This window comes from Falco peregrinus, chromosome 5 (genome assembly GCF_023634155.1).
Source record: "Falco peregrinus isolate bFalPer1 chromosome 5, bFalPer1.pri, whole genome shotgun sequence".
In the NCBI taxonomy this organism is placed as follows: Eukaryota; Metazoa; Chordata; class Aves; order Falconiformes; family Falconidae; genus Falco; species Falco peregrinus.
Window position 1 is genome coordinate 104,342,900 of NC_073725.1, and position 21,835 is coordinate 104,364,734.

Genomic DNA, 21,835 nt, shown 5'->3' on the forward strand with positions numbered 1-21,835 from the left:
CGGTACCACAGGCACCATCTGGGCTCCCAACAGGCGCGCTCGGCCCGGGCCCGCCTCCCGCGGAGAAGCTGCCGGTTCCAGCGGGAGGCAGCCGGGCCCCAGAGCCGGTACGGGGCGCGGCTACGCGGCTGCCTCGGCGACCCAAGATGGCGGCCGAGAGCCCGCGGTCACGTGACGCGCGTGCCACCACTCCCCTTCCACCACCAACCCCCCCTCCGGCTGCCGGGCGGCGTGCTGACGTCAGGGCCAGCGGGCGGGCCCCGTGACCGGAAGTTGTCGGGGGGGAGGCGGAAGTGAAAGCGGGGAGGCGGTTGGGCCCATTAAAGCCGACCGAGGCGAGCGGGGGGTGGCAGTGAGTCTCGGGCGGGCGCCGCGGCACACGCACCAGGTGAGGCCCTGCGGGGCGCTGGGGTCGTGCGGGGAGGGGAGGGAGGGAATCCCCTCCCGCCGGGGCTCGGGGTGCGGAGTGGCGGCTCCGCCCCGGCCGTAGGAGACGCTGGGTGGGGGGCGCCGCTGTGGGCCCCTCCCCGCAGCCGGGGCGGTCGGTCGGGGACCCCTCTGCAGGGGGGCGGCGGGCGAGGCATTGCCTTCCCGCTATCGCGGGCGGGCTCAGCGGGGTCTGGCCCGCCGGGGAGGGGCGGTGTTTGGCTGTCCCCGCGGCAGGGTCAGGCGGCCGGTGCTGCCGGGTGCCGAGCTCCCTGGAGCCGGCCCGGGCCTGTGGCTTCCCCGGGAACAATACAGCTGGGCCGCGAGGGCCTGCCCGGGCAGGGGCTCCGGAGCAGAGACCCGTAGGCCTTCCCCGGGATGCGCGTTTGTCGAGGCCTTTGTGGGAGCCTCCTTTCCTGAGAGGTTTAAAGAGGCCCGAAGTGGCGCCTCCCGGCAAGGGGAGCGTATTGTCTGTGACATGTGCTGCTGCTCGCGTAGCTTGAAGAGGCTTTGGGGCAGCTGGTGGCCGAAGGTGGCTCGAGTGCTGGTCTTTGGGGAAGCGCTGGGGCGGGGGGGGGCGTGAAATGGTGCTCCGGGTGGTCAGTGGATATCGCTTTTAAGATGGGCAGGCTGCCCTGGGAGCAATTAAATTGACAAAACAGGCGGCTGAAGAGACTGGCAGTTATTGCGAAAGTAGCTCTCGGCGTGTGTAAAGCCTGAGTCAGTTCTAAGAAATATTGGAGTGCATGTTAGAAGTGCTTTTGGCGGTGAGTGTATAATAAGGTAAATTAAGTGATAGATACATTACTAGTCTCCAGGTATATATAGACTAATAAATATGGAAATACCTAATTGTTGTAGTTAAGACAACTGCACTGCCTTCCCTACAGATAGAGGGATTAGTTTAATAGCAAAACAGCTGTAAAAGGCTGTTTTAATCTGAAGTAAGATGAGTAACTTACTCATCAAAATGAGTATCTCTTACACAGTAACTCTAAACCCTTCAAGTCAACGCTAGAATTCTCAGTATTATTTCCCTGAGGACTAAAAATACTCGCTGATAAGCAGAGCTGTTGATATGTGTGTATGAGGTTTTTTATTTGTAAACTGAGAACATATGACCTCCCAACACAAAGTCCTCTCAACTGTAAGCAAGCTGTTCTTTGTTTGACAATTGCCAATATGGAAGCTTTAAAGTTTCTGGCACTTGCCACTGTCCAGCCAGCTCTGGCCTGTGCCTAGCACTCCATCTGTGTGGAAACTGGGACTGGGGGAAGTGGAGAGTTCTCTTTTTAGGGGAATCGTACATAACCAGCTATGCCACAGTGTTTGGCTATGACTTAAAGGCTTATTTGCGGCTATACAATGTTCATGGACTGAGGTGGTCCTAGTAGTGAAGGATAGAAGCTGTAGCCTGGCTACGCTTCCAGTAGAGCCAGGCTGCTGGAGTCAGCGTACCCTGTTCTCTCAGTGGCTGTATTTTGAGGTTAAAGTGGGTGGAGTCATTTGAATATTCCCTGTTAAATAATCAGGCTTCCTTGCTGTACTTATTCAGGAAGAACGAGTATACTTGTCTCTTTTCTGTTTTCCCCCTCTTCCCCCTTGTGACTTCCAACAGCTGACTGAACACATGACTTGCCCTCCATGAACTAATGAGTAGACCCACCATGCCTGGCCTGAGTCCTTACAATCCAAAGCAGCTCTAATACTGTTACTTTCAAGCGCTACCCCCGTGGTTTTTTTTGTTCTCTTATGTTAATTCTCTACTTCTGGTGTAGAAAAGCTCTGAGATGGGGTTAATCTGACCCCTCAGTAAGGAAGACTTAAAATCCAATAGCAGTTTCTTGATACCCTAACCTGCAGTGAGGAGTATAACTGGTAAGATGCCAGGCAGTAGCTACATCAAACTTTCCTTTTCCCTTTTGGTGTTACGCAGTGGTCAGTGTCTGAGGACACCCTACTAATAGTTCAGCGTGGCATGCTGAGTTGTACCTTAAAAGGCAAAGGTGCCAAGTTAAGAATTTAAATAACTGTGTTGCAGAGCCTACACTACAGGCATCCTTGCTCTGCCAGTGAATCAAACTATGCTGAGTAGCACAGACATATTATAACATTGAATTCTTAACTGGAAGTGGAAAATGTACAAGCTCTGCTATAGGCTCTCCTCTGAAATCACTTGGAGAAAATACCATGGTGTTTGGTTTACTACCCAAAATGAATGTTTGCAGGCAAGAGGGCTACCAGATTAAATTTCTGCAGTGGCTTCTTAAAGCTTCTGTTTTAAGACTCCTGTGTTGGAAGGTCATGTGAATTACCTGTTGGTGCAAATCTCTGGCAAAGCTTGTCCTTGAGGAAACATAACAATTACAGTCAAACCATCTGTGCAAAACTATAAATAGCTTTGTCTCTAACATGTTTGGGGTTCTGGTCTGACTTCTGTGTGAAAATGAGACTAGTTGATGCAGAACTTGACATTGGGCTGTAAACAGAGCTGCTTGTGCTTTATTAGAGGGTGCAGTTTTAAATGTTTTGTTGTGAGGTAGGTGTCTGGCAAGCTGTGAGGGCTGTGGAATAGGGCACCTGGATATTTGCATTCTCTAGAACTGGTGGATGTGTGGGATCAGAGATACTTTCTAAGAGCTGTTCCTGCTGTTAAAATGTAGCAATTTCTTCAGTAACTAAAGAAAAATTGGCATTTGATAAATGAGTACAGAACCCTCACCTTGCATGCTGCCAGCATTCCCTAATGTCTTCTGGGCTTCTCCTTAGCTGAGACCCTAACTGCTCGTAACCCTTGTTACTAGGGCCTGATGGATCCAAGATTCCCTTGTGGAACTGTAGAGTAATTTAAAGCTTGTCGCCTTGATGGGAGTCAGGATAAGACCCAACCTAAATGATGAACTTGGCTGGGCACTAGCATGCTTGCACGCTGCTTGTCTGCCAGCAGTCCTGTATCCTTCGGGTGCTGAAGTACTTCATTCTTGCACAGCATTGTTTTGATAATTGCAGTTTAATTGCCTGATGAGTTGGAGTTCAGTTGGCTTCCCCCTGCAGCTTCCTAAAATGATCTTTTGTAGTTGCTATATAACAGTCTGCCTTCAGATGTAGTTAAGTTTTGACAGTGGGTTTTGAGGATAAATGGGTCACTTTCTGCAGCGACAATCCAAATGTGAGCTGTGCATCTCAAAACTGAATTAGATATGGATAATGAATGGAATAAGCATAGTTAATACACCATATTCAGCCCTGCAGTTAGCTGCCCTATTGAAGATTACATTTCCCTTTAAATGCACCTTGAATAAAACTTCCAAATGAGTGCCCAAGGTCAGTGACTCCACATGTGCTGTTCAGAAATAGCAGGCAGTGAAGGAATACCCCTCTATCACATGGTTGCTTTCTGGCTTCCAGTGTGCTTGTAGCTTTTGCGCTCTGTTGGTGGGGATGCAGTGCTTGAACCCAGTGTGCTGCTGCATTTTCTGCTCGGTGGAGATCTGCCGTAGTGATGTCATTGTTGCTGTTAGCGCTGTTCCTGCGAGACTGCTGCTCCTCTCCGGTGCCAGCAATGAGCGCTCCGTGCTGTCCATGGGGGAAGCTGTGTCAACACTGCTGTTGCTAACTGCCGGTCAGTGATGGGGTGGGAGGAAGCAAGCTTGTGAGGGTCACTGGAGTGTGCTGATTTACAGCTGATCTCAAATAGCTTTGACTTCGCTTGCAAGGGAACCTGTTCTTGAAGCCATGGCTGTTTTCAAAGGGCAGTGAAACTTCAGGAGGGGTGCGCTGCCTTTGAGATGGGGTTGAAGTATTAACTTGTGGCACAGATTCCTGTTCGTATAATTTGAAGGCACTTGATGTAGTGAGTGATTTGCTCTTGCCTCACCATAACTACTTACAATTAGTCACCTTCAGTTGGCATTTTATCTAACTGTACTTGCATGAGTTTCAAGCAGAAATTCCTGAATAAAATCAAGTAGATCTTTACGCTGTCAATTAAGAAAACAGTATTTTTCTGGAGGTCCTATATCACTGCATACTTCGATCACTTGGTGGACAAGCAGGACTAGTGAAGTGGTGGACAAAAGTGAAAGCAGGCAGGTGGAGCTGCCTTCAGAGGCTTCCTGGTTGGAGTACCTGGATGTTGGTTGCTGGGGCTACCAGTTTATCTAACAAGCCTGTGCTGAACCCTTGATCCCTTTCCAACTGGGAAGCAGCATCCTCTTGAAAGTAACCTGCTTGGTGCTTGTTTCTCTCAAGTGGGTTGAGCCACTTGGCTCTGTAGCTCACTTTTCCTGCTGGCTCCTAGACATGGATAATATTTGAAGTCCAAACTGGCACAGTGGTAACAGTGTCTCGAGCATGAGCAGTGAGATGGTTGTAGCTGAGGCATGCCTAGGCCTGATCAACCCCCAACCCCACCCCCACCGAGATGGAGTTTACTAGCACTGCTCTCATAATCTCACCACTTCAGTAAGTTGTTGGGGTTTTTTTGTCTCTTGTGGAGCTTCATCAAGAGAATAGCTCAGCGGGTAAATTATCAATGCATGATCTGTGCAAGAGATAGGAAGGTATGAAATATGTCTGAAACAGTATCCACAGTAGGAATTAATTGTTAGGCACTGACTCAGCTGTCAAGGCAGGCTACCTGTTACACTCCCATCCTGGGACTGGTACTGAAATACTTGTCCTTCCTGCTCTGCAAACTGCATTAGCATAGTAAGAGGTATTGAGTGTGTAGGATCAGGAGTTCTGCTTGCAGATCAAGGTTTAGTTCTTAGATTGCAACCTGGCCCTGGAGGAAGCCTTCTCTCTGGAAGACTAATTGCTGAGAACAGGACCTCTTGGAATAGATGTACGGGAGCAAGGTTTTTGCCATTAGTGTTGGTCTTGTACTTATCTACACCGCCTTGTCTGGCGGTAGGATCTCTCATCAGTATTTGTCCTATCTGTTTATCAAGCTGCTGGTGCTGAAGGAGGGACAATATTCACTCTTGGATCTGAGTCTTGGATGTAAGCTACAGGGCCTGGCAGTCTTCCTGAGGGCCGTGATTTCACTTGAAGCCCTGAACCTTGGTCAGCCTCCCTTCAGTCACTTGTTTCCAGCCTCTAGGAACTGGTGGAAGCTAGCAGCCAGGAATAGATAAACAAGGCTTGTTTACCACTGACAAGGTGTAAGATCTGTGCTTTGCTTACCACTGCAAAGGTTATCCAACACCTCCTATTTGTGTTTCTAAAACTGAAGGCACGACAGGAATGTGTGAAACCTTAGGAAGCTGTAGACAAAACTAGAAACTAATCGGAGTACTTGAAAAATACTGTTAGATCTTTACTATATCTGACAACTTTACTGTTTTAGTGGATTGGCTGACTGGCAGTATTTTGATTTGGTCACCCTTATCTTCTGGATATGAGGATTAAAACTCAGCTGGCACTGTGCTTGATTTATAGAAAGTAACAGGGAAATAGTGTTTAGTGGCATGGCTTGATGTGAGAACCGTGCTGGGCTATTGGTACTGGTATAGGGGTTACTGAAACTGTTGGTTGGCTCTAATGGTTGGGTGGCTGTGTGCCAAAAGGCTGACAGACTTTCCTGTATAAACAAGGCTGTATGGGCACTATAGCTATGTTCCAGTTAATAGTAGAAGATTTGTCTTGCTGGGTTTGAAAGCTCTCCACCAAGGAGACTGTTCTGGTAGAGGCATGGCAATATGGAAGCTATACTGGCATAGCTGAAACGCTTTGCGTAGGCAAGGCCCTTAGTCAAGACACATGGCTTGTTGCCTAGTGTCTCCCAGCAGCCAGCAATGTGCTCAACTCTCCTCCCACATCCTGAGATTGTCTCCCCCAGGGCAGAATAGGGGAAGTTGAGCTTGCTTTGATAAAGGGGGAGGGGTATTAAAGCAGGCATGCCTGTTCTTGTAACAGCTTGATCCTTGGGGAAAATTAACTGGGAACTACCTGAAATCCTGTAGGATTTATAGGGGAACTGCTTCTCCCTGGAAGGCAGGGGCACAGCAATACTGATTCTTGGATGACATCATAACTTGAGCCTCCAAAAGAAGGGTAGCTGAAGATCTTCAGTCACTCACTATAAGCCTGTTAGGGCTCTGTATGTGTCTGCCCATTCCTGGGAGAAAGTTATCCTGTGATACAAGGGCCCTTCAGCTGCTGGAGGAGCCGGTGGACTATGAAACTTCATGACTGGAAACATCTAGCTTTCGGTGAAGCTTCTGGGTATGGCTTTCTCACAGAGCTGCCTTCCTAAAGCCTGAAGACTACCACTTCAGCGGGCTTTCTGTCTGGGAATCCTGGTCTTGTTACTGTGTGGCATTAGCTCTAAAGGGCCGTCCTGCATACAGCTGCAGTCTGAAAATGCCTGCTACCTGCTGTGGAGATGATCGTCCTCATGTTGCTGAGGAGCGAAGTGACCATCCAGGATGGCTGTCCAGCATAGGTGGCTGCATTGCCAGGGACACTTCCTGCACTCCCTTCCCTTCCTCCCTTTGGCTCAGGGTGTCTATCACCTAGAAGAGCCTACATGTGCTGCTGTAATCTTAGGCTAAGCAGCAGTCTGGACAAAGTAGTGTTCCTGTAGACAGCAAGAAATGATCTCCAGACCTTTCCCATTGCTCCTAAGCACACTGGTGGTCTGACTAAACATGCAGTGATACATCTGCCTTAGTGCTGTAAGAAAACACATTTCTGTGCTTGTTTTGCTCCCACTTTCAAACCATGTAGTCAGATCAACGTGATATCCCCTCAAGAGAAGGTAGATGCTGTGATATCTAAACTGTCAGTTTCTAAGCTTTATACCTTCCTGGATGTGGGGGTGGGGGCTAGTCCTACATAGTTTGGACTTTTCCAGGCTAGAGTCATGACTCAAATGGCAGCTGTAGAGCAAGAAGCTTGTTCAGATCAACATCTGGGATTTAAGCGTTGTGCAGGCATAAAACAACTGATCTGGAGAAATGCCGGGAGGTGTAACAGGGCTGTGAATCAGTGAGGCTTGGGCTGGGGGACTTGCGTTTGAGAACTTGGGCTTTGAGCCTGACTGATCATATGCATCAGTGCCTCTCAGGAATGCAGTGCTCTCCAAATCTCAGCCCTCACGCAGCTGAGCTGATACCTCAGGTGCGGCAGACCCCTTCTCATGTGTGAGTCCTGTGATTCCACTGCAGACGTGGTTCCTACCAGTGGCATTGCTTCTGCCTTCCATGTATCTGGACTCTGGCAAACTGGCCGTTGGCATATACTTTTCCAAGGAGCTCTATGAGCCCTTGCCCACAGCTGGGATGTGTCCTAGAGCCCCCAGCTGAGGCTTGAAGGGTATGTCTGAGGGCAAGCTAAAACCTTATTGCCACTGAAAGGAGTGTCTTCCTCAGCACCAGCTCTGGAGCTGCCTTGATCACACCAAGAGCCTGTTCTGCTCACAGCTGTTCCAGAGCTTTTGCTTTCTAGCTGGGTCCTACATGTTTCCCCAAGTTGCATGTTGCCCCATCATTCTCTCCTGAGCTGTCTTAAGAGCATGTTATCCAGCAACAGGATGCAGCAGAGCATCTGTGGGCCTGGTGTCGTATCCATCTGGTAGTTAGCTCACAGACCAGGTCAGTTAGCTATTGGCATGTCATGCCAGTTGGGTGCTCACATTGAAGCAGCCAATGACCTGAACTAGAAGCCATGTGCCTCAGCTGTAGCTGGTGGCTGCTGGCTGGTTCCTGAGCTTCATTTGGTCCTAGAGCAGCTCCTCTGGTGTGGGAGGCTGCAACTCCACCCTCAAAATGAGGTGGAAGCTTACTGCAGACAGCTGTAGTCTAAAAAATCCAGTTCCTCTGGGATGCTGAAACATGTTTTAAGATTCTATTTTGATCTGAGCCATGTCAGTGTGCTAGCAAGCATCAAAAGTTCTAGGCTGTTCTTAAAGAAGGTGAAGCTTTTGGCTGAGGACTTGGGTGGGGGTGGAAGACACTGGACAGCATACCTGCACCTGACAACTTGCAATATAATGTTTTACATGAGGTATCAAAAATTAATTTGTAGCCGAGGCTCCCAGCTGCCTGAGTAGAGGTAATTCCTACCTCAGAGGGCTGTCTGGGAAAAGCACCAACTGGACAGAAGCCTGCTCTTGGTGAAACTGCAGTAGGTAGCAGGCAGCCGAGCTGCCCCTCCTGAGGAGGGAATGATGAGCTGTGCTTAAGCTCTTGGCTGGGTACCAGCAGGAGGGACATGTGTTGGTTAGAACAGCAACATAATCGTGTGGGGAGGAAGGAGGTGGAAAGCAGTTTTGAGATGCTACTGATACAGCAGTAGCTAGAGTGTACCCTTCTGTGAAGCTGTCACAGGAATATCTTGCCAGCTGCTTTTGGTGTGGGCTTTACTTTGATAGCTGCTCTGTGGTGCATCAGCAAGGCCTGAAAACACCTCTAAAGCACCTCTGACTATGGACTGTAGGAGCCTGTTGCCCTAAAAAGCAACCTATTTAGAGAGCAGTTCTTGCAAGTTGTCAACCCAAATGGCAAGATGTTCCTAATTTGCTTTTTAGGCACAAAGCCAGCACATGTCCCCACTAAATGTGAAGCTTTCCTATATGGGATCTTGCAGCCAGCTGGGGATGTTGAGCTACTAGTAAACCTGTCACGGGCATGGAAGAGGGTACTGTCCTGCTTGTGCAGCCCTTCTTGATACAAGACTGAATCTGCTGTTAAATCTTCATGTGCTTTTGTAGCAGTCCTCAGTGTGAGGATGCCAGGCACTTGTTCCACTTGTCGAGCACTCGGATTTGGTGAGGAAAATACGCAGGCTCTGTAGCAGTCAAAAAAACCGAACGAACAAACACCAAAGCAGGCTTATTTCTAGCTTCTTCCTTAAAGGCAGCTTGGCGCCTCTTAAGCCATTTTTGTGTGAAAGAAACGGCTCCTGCTGATTGTTCTCTGGCTGGCACTTGGCTTTTTCCCAGCTGAAGGGACAGGGCTTCTGTTTACTGGTGGGCTGTTGTGTCACTTGGGAAGAATGCAAGATGTTAAATGTTGGTATCTGCTGGTCATTCGTGTTGAATTGCTCAGGCTGTCACGTGTAGCTTTGCATTAGCAGACACCTCGTTAACAATGTCTGTGTGGCCAGGTATTTGGAACCAAGCTGTTCTTGTTAAATTGTATTGGTCAAATTTGTTCAGCTCCACCTTGAGTTCCTGCTGCAATTGGAGATTGAGGCTTCAATACAAAGGGTGTCTTGGTACTCTGCAAATGGGACCTGTGATCCTGGTCAGCCGATGGCAATCGGAGGCTATCGGCCTTTCGTCCGGACGAGGCCTTGTTCAGGGTAGCTCAGTTGGAACAAATTCACATCTCCTCAAAGCCTCAGCTAAACTTGGCTTGAAAAATCATGGCAGGGTACAGCATGACTACAGGGCAAGTGATATATGCCCGTCTGGTGTGCTTGATCCTGTAAGACCAGGATAAACATCCAGTGAGCATCTCATTTCAGTGGCTGAAGGTCTAAGCAGACATACCCCCCTGAGGTGACAAACGTGCTAGGGAACTTGCTGCTTCTGGGAAGGAACTGGTTCAGTCTGACTGAGCTGGTCCTGAATCATTCTTCCAGCTTCAGTTTCCTTGAAGAAATGCAGAACCATTGGTCTCTGTGTGTGTGTAAAAATAGCTTTCTGGTGTAGTACAGAGACCTAATGCTTTGCAGCCTCCCCCATGCAAGAGAAGAGTGAGCAGAGGTGGCGTTCCTGTGTCAGAAGCACACTTAGCTGCATTTTCGGATACTTTTCCTGTGTGTTAGGACAGGAAGTTCTTCCAGTGTTCAAGTGTGGCTGTCTTCTCAGTCTGGTCATTGTGGCGAGTCCACTGCAGTGTGTGGTATCCCCTAATGGAGTACTTAACTATATTTTTGTTTGATACAGTGGAGAAGTGAATGCTCTGCTTATCAGCCACAACACCTAGACCAGACCTGCAGTGCTTCATGTTCAGATATGCCTTTGTGGAACATCTGTTTACTCCTGTGCTGTGTGCCTGGACAGGGGCGCAGAACTAGGTATTCCTCAGTGCTGCAGTAAGTTTAGCTCTGCTTGATGCTTGCTCACCTGCTGCTGGCACCTTGTTGGCATAGTAATAAATATCCCTGGCAATGGACACCAGGAGAGAGGCATGGTCTTGCTTCAGCATTTAGCTGGTTTCTGGTGGAAGATGCAGATGGCAGACTGGTGGTTGTAGGAGCAGGGAACTCCTGGCCAAATGTCCCAGTTCTTCTGGCCTCTGTGTAAACATGCTTTGGTTCTTTGTTAGGATTGTGATTTGAACTGTTTCATAGCAAAGCTGCAACAGTAAGGACTGCTCCAGCAGCTTGTCAGAAGGTTCAAAACGGGTATGGATATGCTGCTGCTTAGGGAGCTGTTGTCTGTCTTCCATGGAGGTGAGATTCTCCCCCTAAGGCTAGCTACTTTCATACTAAAATGGTCAATGAGCAACTTAACGGGGTGTCCTTGTTGTGAGGTCTACTTCTGTTAAAGGATAGCTTATCCAAGGAGCTGGTGGGCCATCAATGCAAGCTGCTACTGTTCTTCATTTCTACCAACCTAATTAATATTAAAATGCCTGCATTGTGACTTGACACATGTTAACATCTCTAAGGAATCCTTAACCATCCATTTATGCCTTAATTCAAAGCGGCTGTCTTAATATAGCAAGTGAAAGGACAGTAGTAATGTACTCTGAAGCAACAAGGGAAGCCTAATTAGATTTGGCATAGGCTTTATTTCCTCTTGCATCTGAGGAGCTGTGGCACTATGGAGCTTCATAGGATAGCTCTTGACCCTTCCCTTCAGATCGGTTAAGCCAGTAACATTTACAGGTCAGATGTTACGGTTTCTTCCTTGCTGCCTCAGCAGGCCAGCCTTACAAAGGTAGTAATGCTACTGTGGGTGAGAACATGCTATGTCAGGCTTATCTCATGAGGGTCAACAAACTGTTATGGCTAGTTTGCTTAGAGGGATTGCCATTAAAAAAAGAGTGGAAGGACCCCTTTCCTGTATTAGGCAGCTGTGTCATTCCTCTGGCACCACTTAAGCCAGGAGGAGGAATGATGCTCACTGGTCTCCTGACTGGAAGCTTCTGCCAGTTCCTGAGCAGGGCTAGCTGGGTATGCTGGTAGGCTGTGTTCTGAGCATTCATGCAGGTGACCTCACTACAAGAGACTTCACACAATGTAAAACAGAACTGATGTCTTGGATCAAATCTTAACAAACAAGTTTTTCTTCATGATATCTCTGAAAAAGGAAGTGTGTGTTCAGAAGTGCTCCTGGGACTGGATGTGAGCCCTATGTGAGCTTGCACAGTGCCATCTTAAGGGCTTATGTGACTTGTACAGGATGCTGCTCTAGATTAATCGTACCAAATCTTATAAAGCGAGACAAGCTGCATATATTGTGCAAAGTAGTTTTGGATTTGGATACCACTAACTCAGCACTATCACGGTTCTAATCTGGTGGTCTCAAGCTGAGCTTGCTCGTTGCAAGAGCATGGGTGAAATCCTGCACAGCCTACATCTCAGCTTAGCTCAGTAATGTTTCTTGTAGGTGTGACTAGAGAAACTCCTCATGTCAACTAAACTGCTCCTTCAGGTATCCAAACCTGCTTCATCTGTGAGCTAAAGCTATATTCTTCTTGATCTTCAGTTGATTTTTGTACTAGCAAGGTTCACCAGAAACAAGATCTGCATAGCTTATAGCATGTATGTGGGCTCTGTTTCTGGGATGAAAGGCAGAAATGAACCTACTCAGTGTCGTGTAATGTGAGAAACAGCCGGTGTTAACAAGGGAGTAATCATAAATTGCCTCTGACTTCAGGCAAGCAGATCTTTTGAGTACTGAACCTGACCAAGGGTTCATTCATTCATTGCACCTTGTTCTACTGACACAGCAGGTGGCATGCTGTAACCAGGATCGACTGCGGTATTTCTGAGCTTACTTGAACTGCAGTGTGTGGAAGCATCCTCTGCCATGAAGACATTGTATTTGCTTTTGGCTTAGTATGAGCTGAAGTCACCAAAATCCTTTGCATGGTGCTAAGGAGATTGTAGTAAGGCTTTTACTTACAGGATCCTCAGAGAGCTCTAGTGTCTTCTGCTTCTAGTACCTTGGCTTGTTAAACACACTGTGGCTGGAAGCAAGTATTGGAGGAGGCATGGTATCCTGTCCTTGCAGTAGTTTGACCCTTTAGGTTGCTTCATAAGAAACCCCCATTAAGATAATGAGGATGTCTTCAATCTGTCTAGAGTGAGGATCTCACTAGGAGCAGTCAGAGCTCTGTTAAGCATAAACAGCTGCTTTAGAGCTGGAGACCTGCTCAGCCACACAGAACATGGTAAGGATAAGGGGGAAATGGCAAAGGTGGTGCTGTAGAGAGCAACCTGATGCTACTTAAACTTAGAGTGGTTTCCTTCTGTAGGAAAGCTCCAGGAGATCAAACACTGGTGCTTCCTCCAAGACCTGCAAATGTGGTCTCCTCTCCAAAGGCAAGATCTCTTGTACTTGGCAAGGAGTAACTCTGAAGTGTTGGTCTGTTTATACCTGTAATGAGAAGATTGAGGGCTTGACCCATCGACTGCCTAGTAGAACAGGGGGTGGGAAGCTCTGAGTAATGTCCACTGCTGGCCCCTGGTAGGACTGGAGTTCCTCACTGTCTCATGGCCCAAACCAAATACCAAGCTGAGGCAGCTCCTTCTGTGCTATGGCTCATATCCGTTCCATCACCTGGGATGGAAGCTGAGTGTACTGCCTGACTGGTGTTTGTGAGGCAGTAATAGCCCTTCACATGATGGGGCAGCCCATCAGCTATGACAAGAAGGCAGTGTTAGTGACTCGGATGTTGTTCCCATGTCTGCAGGTGCCTGCTCAGCTGAGCTACTTCCAAGGTAATGAGACTTGACAACAGTTTCCCCTCCCTTCATAGTGGGACTTCAGACTCTGTTGAACTTGGGTGCTAAGCATCCAGTGTGATTTAGTGGTGTATTTTAGGGCTCTGCAAATCCCTTCCTGAGCATGAGAACTAGTGCCAGCTTGTCCAAAGCTGCTTTGAATACCAGGAAGCAGTGAGCTGCAGCAGCCAATGGCAAGTAATATTGAAAACATTCAGAAGAAAATAGAAGCTGTACATGCTGGGCTCCGGCATAGTCACTTTCAGGGTGAGTTTTGGTCTGTCCTGAGGAAAACAGGTGATTCTCATACTGGACCTGAAAACCTGATGTTTTCCTCTACAGTTTGGTGTACACAGTTGTCTTTAAGCTGTTTCAAAGCTCTGTTCCCTTGCTTCTTGCTCCAAGCCAATTGTGCTGCAGAAGTCTCTGGCTCGGCTAGCACAAGTGTCACTTGTGCTGTGCACTTGGGAAACACAGGAGGTTCAGTCTGCTTGAAGGACCTTACATGGTCTGTTGTCCCCATGGCTGTAGAGGAAACGAGCTATAGCTTGTGGACCTTGGCAAGACCAGAAGCAGGATGAAATGTTGGGGTTGTTGACAACTTTCAGCTGGCTATATCTTTGCAAGTATAGCTGTGCTGCCAGCTGGATCATTGAGCAATGCAGTCCAGCATAGACGCTGTGGAAAGGAGAGGTGTTTACGCTTGGAGAAACTGTCCTGTGCAGGCTCTGTCATCTGTTAACACCCATCTAAGGATAGCATGAGCTCTATGGGTGGCCTGCCACTGCTATTCACTCCGCAGCCTCTGGCTGTTATCTTAACAGTTTTTCCCAACTAGATGTATCACTAGATGCGTGAGTACTATAAGGATGTTGTGAGGTTATGCAAGGAGAAAATTGGAAGGGGCAAAGCCCCACCAAATGTAATCTGGCTACTGCCATAAAACCATATGTCTGTGAATACACTAGCAACTAAAAGGAGAGCAAATCTCCATCCTTCATTGGATTTGGGGCAGGGCAGACACACATAGTACAAGGGATGAGGAAAAGGATGAGGTACTTGATACCTTCTCTGCCTCAGTCTTTGTTAGTAAGACCAGTTGTTCTCTGGGTATGTGGCCCATTGCTCTGCAAGACAGGGACAGGGAGCAGAATGAAGCCCTTGTAATAGGAGGGGGAGTGGTCAGCAACCTGCTACACCACTTAGACCCACATGAGTCTATGGGGCAGGATGGGATCCCCCTGAGGGTACTGAGGGAGCTGGTGAAAGTGTTCACTGAGCCACTTTCATTTATCAGCAGCCCTGGCTCACCAGGGAGGCCCCAGCTGACTGGTAATTGGCAAATGTGACACCATCTACAAGAGGGGCTGGAAGGAGGATCCAGGGAGCTACAGGCCTGTCAGCCTGACCTTGGTACTGAGAGAGGTTATGGAGCAGATCATCCTGAGAGAATGATGACCTGGACGAGGGGATCGAGTGCACCCTCAGTAAGTTTGCAGACAACACCAAGCTGGGGGGGAGTGTTGATCTGCTGGAGGGCAGGAGGCTCTGCAGAGGGGTCTGGGCAGGCTGGGCCGATGGGCTGAGGCCAATGGTATGAGGTTGAGCAAGGCTGAGCGCTGGGTCCTGCACTGGGGGCACAACAACCCCACACAACGCTACAGGCTTGGGAGAGAGGCTGGAAAGGTGTCTGGTAGAAGAGGGCCTGGGGATGTTGGTTGATGGCCAGCTGAATGTGAGCCAGCCGTGTGCCCAGTGGCCAACAGCATCCTGGCTTGTATCAGAAACGGTGTGGCCAGCAGGACCAGGGCAGTGACTGTCCCCCTGCACTCGGCACTGGGGAGGCTGCAGCTTGAATACTGTGTTCAGTATTGGAGCCCTCGCTGCAAGAGGGATGTTGAGGTGCTGGAATGTGCCCAGAGAAGGACGCTGGGGACGGGTCTAGGGCACAAGGCTTAGGAGGAGCAGATGAGGGAGCTGGGGTTGTTCAGCTGGGAGAGAAAGAGGCTCGGGGGGACCTTATTGCTCTCTGCAACTGCCTGAAAGGAGATTGGGATGGAGTGGTGGTTGTCTCTTCTCCCAGGTAACAAGAGATAGGACAAGAAGAAATGGCCTCACGTTGTGCCGGGGGGGGGGAGGGTGGTGGTGGTGGTTAGATTGGATATTAGGAAAAATTTCTTCACTGAAGGAGTTGTTGAGCGCTGGAACAGGCTGCCCAGGGAGGTGGTTGAGTCACCACCGCTGGGGGTATTTAAAAGACGTGTAGATGTGGCACTTAAGGACATGTTTAGTGGTGGGCTTGGCAGTGTTAAGGGTTGGACTCAATCTTCACCTTCTTTCACAACTTAAATGATCCTATGATTGTGAGCTGGGTGCAGTCCAACAAGGTGTAGCTGTAAGGGCAGCACTACCTGTGGCAGCCACAGGAGGACTTGAGCTTCTGCAGCATTCACTGCTGGCAGAGTCTAAAAGACCGCATGTATTCTAACACTCAAAGCTTGGGATAAATAAGACCTTTTGCAACTGGACTCTGCATCTAGTAAGAGGCTTTTACAGCTTGTAGCATGTTACCTCCAGTAGTAGTGGGATGAAGCAGGTTGCAGTTGTCTAGCAGCTTAGGCTGTTATATCCTCCGGAACTGAGCTGCACGGAAGGTGTGTGTATCCATGTTGTTGTAGAAGTGAAGGCTTCTTTAGCTGTGCAAGTGGGGAATAGCTTCTGAAGAGTAGCTATGTGGTGCAATGGATGTAGTGTAGGGTAGTTTTAAGGTAACCAAGTCCCCATATAAGAGCTTAATACATGTAGCACAGCTATAACCATCTTTTGGATCCTCTTGCTGTACAGAACCTGCAGGGCTTCTCAGTGAAAGCCAAGGAGTCTGTGTTGCAGACCAGGTCAGTACCAAACCAGGATCTGTGACCTGATTAAGCCTGAGTACCTAAGAATGGTTTGTCCCATCACCTCCCCAGAGGTGGAGAGAAGGGCCTTGTGGTAGGAAGGACATCTTCAACCATTCATAGAAGGACTTCATACTTGCTCTCACTATGCTAAAGCACTTCCAGAAGTGTATTTCAGGCCTGCTGCAGCTGTTGTATTTGAAGCTTCTTCACTTACCTGAAGGAGACCTGGGAACAAGTAAGAGTGTGGATCTCTGGAGCTCAGCTCTCACTCGTGCTAATTGGATGGACCATTAGTAGCCTATGAAGTAGACTGGAGTCGTGGCAGGATGAAACTAAACTAAGAACTCCTTGTTTAACAGAGCAATAGACCGATTGTTGTGAGGTTTGTCACTGTAGCCTTACATGGCCTTCCACTGAAGGTGAGGTGGCAGTAGTTAGCTTCACATGCTCTCAGCAAAGCTGTGTAGTCTGTCTTAAAAAAAAAAAAAGCAGTTTGCCTTGTAATTCAGCTGTTCAGCTGGCCTGTGTGGTTGTGTTGCAACTGTTCCAACCACAGTGTATCCTTGGGGCTTAATGCTTCCACAAAGCACAGCTGCTAGAGAAAGCTATTGCTTCTCCAAGCTGAATCTGAAGGTGAAGGAAGCCCACTTTTTTCCTACTGCGAAACTACTGAACAGCACAAAAAAAGCGATTATCTTATTAGACACATCCTTGTTTACATCTCACTTGGTAGTGTGTGTAAGAGTTGGCCTGTGTTGGGGGCTGATATGCTTTAGTTAATTTCCTCCAGTAGGGCTATGGGAGATGCCCTAGGCTAGTAGATAACTGCTAAATGGCCTGGAAATAGGCTCCAAAATGGACTGTAAAGGCCAAGTGCTTGGCTCGCTTATCTGTTGGTATTAAGTTGCCACTACTGGTCTGGCATGGCTCTGCCTATGAAATGGGCAAACACCTGGTTAGTGCTCAAGTACTGCCTCTTGAATTGAAGGAGTCTGGTTTCAGGGGTGCTGGACTCTGCATGTTGCTGGCTCCTTGCTGGGAATCGGGTTTCTCAGACTGCAGACTTGCTGCTTTTTGTCCTGAGAAGTGATGTATCTGATGGAATTGTTCCTTTTCCTTTCTAGGGTAAAAGATGACTTCTAGGAAGAAAGTGTTACTGAAAGTCATCATCCTTGGAGACTCTGGGTAAGTGGAGGAGCCTTTAAGCTGCCTATCTGCATCTGACTGGAGCAGTGCTCTTGCCTAGTGGGAGCCTGGATGCTCTGTAAGTAACCAGCAGTGCTGGGAGGAGATATTTTGCATCCTCAGATAGGTGTGTTACTTTATGGCTTTAAGAACTCCTCACCACGCTGTCCTGAATGCATTCCCACGGTTCAACATCTTGAAGTCCTATCACAATAATAAATGATGAAAATGCAGTGGGCAGATGACTCCAGTAGCAGAACTGGATAGCCTTTCTGCAAGGAGGATGTGTGGTGTTGAAATGAGCATTTCACTTAAATAAAAAAAAATTAAAATCCCAAAACTGCTAGTAAGCAGTCTTAGGTGATTTCTGAAAACTCTGCCTCTGTCAGAGACTGTTTATAGTGAGCCATCTGCTTAGCTTCTGTCTGATATGGCTAGAGCCTGCCCCTTGGAGTGAAAGGCTTTGCTCTGAGCTGGTCAGCAGCAGGAGCCTGCTCTGCTCTTGCAGGTTACTTGCCCTGCAGGCTGTAACCGAACTCCCGTGACATAAAGTTTATTTATACCACGGTGTCCAGCAGGCTGTTGATCAGGGACCACGGTGTCCAGCAAGCTGTCGATCGGGGGGTGTTTCTCAGCTGCTGAGAGGCCATGTGAGCTTCTAAGCTGGCTCTCATGGGAGGATCCCCACCTCTGGGTGCCTAGCAGATGTGTATGTGGGTTGTTGCCAGCTGAGATTGTCTGTTCTTCCACCCCTTCATTCTGCAGAGGCTGAAGGTGACCGTTTCTGATGGGTTTCTCTGGGGCACTTCATCTTCTTCCAGAATTGCCCTCATGATGATAATGTGATGCATACTGCTTCCTGGGGATCAGATTACTGATGGGGAAACAAGGTTTCTCAATACTGTAATCCTTTGTATCCTTAGGTAGCTAATGCTCTTACTCAGTGTGTTGGTTCGGCATCTACTGATGTAAAAGCACCTTCTTGTGGAGGCGGGTGCATTTTTCCCTGGTTGAAAGGCCAGGGGTGCTATGGTGGAAGGCAAAGGGCACTGGTATGTTCTGTTCAGGGTGGTTAATGCACACGCTTGTAGAAACAGCCTACATAGTCTTTTTGTCTTTCTGTACAGGGTGGGAAAGACATCGCTCATGAACCAGTATGTGAACAAGAAATTCAGTAACCAGTACAAGGCTACGATAGGCGCAGACTTCCTGACAAAAGAGGTCATGGTGGATGACAGGCTAGTGACAATGCAGGTAAGGGGTAACTCTGCTCCCTGCTGCAAGGGGTACCTGGCTGCCTGGACCACACTCGTGTGGAAGTACCTGCTCTAGTGTAGTCCAGAGTGGTGCAGGGATCAGTGTACTCAGTGCGAACTTTCTTTGCACTGAACTTCTCTTGGCCATAGGTACTGCTGGGCTTCTCTACAGGTCTGTGCAAGGGAAAGCCAAGTACCAGTTTGGCCTCAGCGAAGAGCAGATTGGGCAGGCCCAGTTTACAAACTAGCGTTTGACTGTCAGTGAACTAGATCTCATTAGAAAGGTTTGCTTCCCTAGTGTTTAGGAACTGGAAAGGGCTGGAAAAGGACTCCTTAGTCAGGACGACTACTGGTGCTACCCTGAGTCCTATGGGTATAGTGTTAACCTGCCAGGCTACTTATGTCTCTAGTATCTGAAGCTTTTATCTCTCCATGGTGAGACTGCCTGCAACAAGGCTTTTGCTGCCTCGCAGTCATCAGGGGTGTTTGGACTGTGCTGGTACCTAGGTGTACCCCAGCACTGCAGGCAGGTCGCCCGCTGACCCTAATACCCAAGTCCTGCTTGCCCAGAACAAGGATAAGTCCCTTGCTGAGGCTGAACACAAAAAAGGTTCACTACCTTTAGAAGGGTGTTTCTGGCTTCCTTTTGCTGGCTCTGGTGTAATAGTGCCTACAGAAATTCTCAAGCCTTCGGGTGCTCCTGTCTGGTTAGCTGGGGACTGTAGATGTCTGGTAGGGAGTTTTGAAATGAATGCCCTAACCATGGACTGACTATGTGGAGTAGAGCTGGCTTATCTGACCTGTCTTTTGCTCCAGATATGGGATACAGCAGGACAAGAACGATTTCAGTCTCTGGGAGTTGCCTTCTACAGGGGAGCGGACTGCTGTGTGCTGGTGTTTGATGTCACGGCCCCCAACACATTCAAAACCCTAGACAGCTGGAGGGACGAATTCCTCATTCAGGCCAGTCCAAGGGATCCTGAGAACTTTCCTTTTGTTGTGCTGGGAAACAAGATTGACCTAGAAAACAGACAAGTGAGTAGTGGGACTTGCTGGCCTCCCCTTAAATTCCGGGAGTGGGAGACCTTGTAGGAACGTGGGAGGGTTATCTGAGAAACAGGAGTGGGAGGTGCTTGAGTGGCTCAGCTGCTGTGTGTCACTAAGGAAGAGTTTCTGCTGCCTGGAGAGGTCAAACCCCTGTGCACAGCATGCTCCTGCCCACTGGTGGAAGGATCGCAGCAGTTTCCTAGGTAGATGCAAGGAGAGGAGCCGATTCTCCTCCAGAGTCGCTGAGAAACTCCTATGCGAGCAGGTCCCCGCTGTGTGGATACCTGAGCGGTCTGTGCCCTGTGGTCTCATCTTCCTCGGGCATGGTGTTCCTTGCCTCAGGGCTGAGTGTATCTGGTGGTGGGCAGCAGTCTCCTGTGCTCTGTATCAAGGCTGTAGTTTTAACGAGATCAGAACTGCTGTCTTGGCTCAGGTTGGATAATAAAGGGTCTCTGGCCTGGCCCTGGAAGTAAAACCCCCTTCCTGCCTAGCTGAAGGTGGTGATGCTGCTCTCTGTCCACCCAGGTCACCACAAAAAGGGCACAAGCCTGGTGCTACAGTAAAAACAACATCCCCTACTTTGAAACCAGTGCCAAGGAGGCCATTAATGTGGAACAAGCTTTCCAGACGATTGCACGAAACGCACTTAAACAGGTAGGGAGGGGGCTGGTGGGGGCCAGTCCTGCCTGCTGGGCTGGGCTACTGCAGGCAGCCTTGGACTCTCCAACAGCTTTCCCCAGCCAAGAATGGCTCCTTGCATGCTAGGAGCTGTCTGTAGAGCTGTGGCACTAACTCGGCTCTTCTTTCTCACTAGGAAACCGAAGTGGAGCTTTACAATGAATTTCCTGAACCCATCAAACTAGACAAGAATGACCGAGTGAAGGCTTCTGCGGAGAGCTGCAGCTGCTGAGGGGAGAGGGAGGGGTTGAGCACAGTCCTTCACAAATGATTATCACACTTAGGCCTTCAAACACACAGCCCCTCTTCTGTGTTTAAAATGAAATTTAAAAAAATTTCCATCTCCAGCTGCCAAATTCCACCCATCTCCCATGAGCGTCTGAGTCCCGCACTTCAGAGCTCATGTCCCCACATCATCCACATCACACTTCACGGTAACAGACCTTTCTCTTAGTTTAAAATGGAAACTCTTGGGTATGTTTGGAACTGAATCTAATTCCAGGTGTCCAATGGAGAGAAACTGTTTACAGGTAATCTGTGTAACAAGTTACATACATTTTTAACTGTCTCGTGTTTTCCCCTGTGAAGGCTGCAACTGGAAAGGCTGATTACCCATAGTTCATTGCAAGCTCAGCACTCAGTCCAACTAGGTTGAGTTTTGTATGTATCTCTGTTAATGCTTGTTACTTTTAACTAATCAGATCTTTTTACAGTATCCATGTATTATGTAATGCTTCTTTAGGAAAAATCTTATAGTACATGTTAATATATGCAACCAATTAAAAATGTATAAATTAGTGTAAAATTCCTGAAATACATGTTCAAGTACTGAAACACAGATTGTGTAGAAAGTGAGGAGGACACTTGTGAACTGCAGCGTGCTAGCAACACAAAGTCCAGATAGAGGCAGTATTCTGTACAGTAGAGATGAACTATGTAAGCCTTCTTGTTTCGAGGCCAAAAAGGCTTCATCTTCTGGAAAATCTGTCTGGCTTCCTTGTATCTAAATTCTCAGATTTGCATAACAGCATTGATATGCACACTGGATTATTGGATTTAAAATTAAATACAGCTATGAAATGACCTCATTTGTTCACCTCCCCTACTGCTTAACTCCTAACATCCTGGAGCGAGCGCGAGAAGGAGCCAGAGCTGAGGTGCCCCAGTGGCTCTTTGTACTGTGGATGGAGCTCCTCTCCCACCTGGGTTGTGGTAGCTGTTTCTTGATGAATGACCTGGACTATGAATCTTCCCTTTCTTCTTACTGACTGCTAATCTGGATTTTTGGTATGGAAAAACTTGGCAATCTAGTCCCTTTCCTTTCTTCCTTTCTTCCTTTCTTCCTGGTATTTGTTCTTGCGTTTGTAGCTTGCTTAAATGGAGCCCTTCTACCTGTTTTCCAGAGGTCTACATTCTAGTACGTAGGCTGAGCTC

General features: G+C 48.4%; 1 protein-coding gene across 1 annotated transcript; it reads left to right on the top strand.

Annotated features, from left to right (window-relative positions):
* The first annotated feature begins 244 nt into the window (after window positions 1-244).
* Window positions 245-21,484, top strand: RAB7A (RAB7A, member RAS oncogene family). The gene is made up of 6 exons (XM_005230014.3): window positions 245-388; window positions 17,360-17,420; window positions 18,548-18,674; window positions 19,493-19,711; window positions 20,249-20,377; window positions 20,538-21,484. Exons 2-6 carry the CDS (start codon window positions 17,368-17,370, stop codon window positions 20,631-20,633), a joined length of 624 nt encoding a protein of 207 aa, XP_005230071.1. The 5' UTR covers window positions 245-388; window positions 17,360-17,367; the 3' UTR covers window positions 20,634-21,484.
* The last annotated feature ends 351 nt before the right edge of the window (window positions 21,485-21,835 follow it).

Coding starts and splice junctions, on each gene's coding strand:
- RAB7A (XM_005230014.3), top strand. CDS start 17,368: ATGACTTCTAGGAAGAAAGTGTTACTGAAAGTCATCATCCTTGGAGAC. Junction 17,421..18,547: donor ATCATCCTTGGAGACTCTGG/GTAAGTGGAGGA, acceptor CTTTCTGTACAG/GGTGGGAAAGACATCGCTCA. Junction 18,675..19,492: donor ACAGGCTAGTGACAATGCAG/GTAAGGGGTAAC, acceptor CTTTTGCTCCAG/ATATGGGATACAGCAGGACA.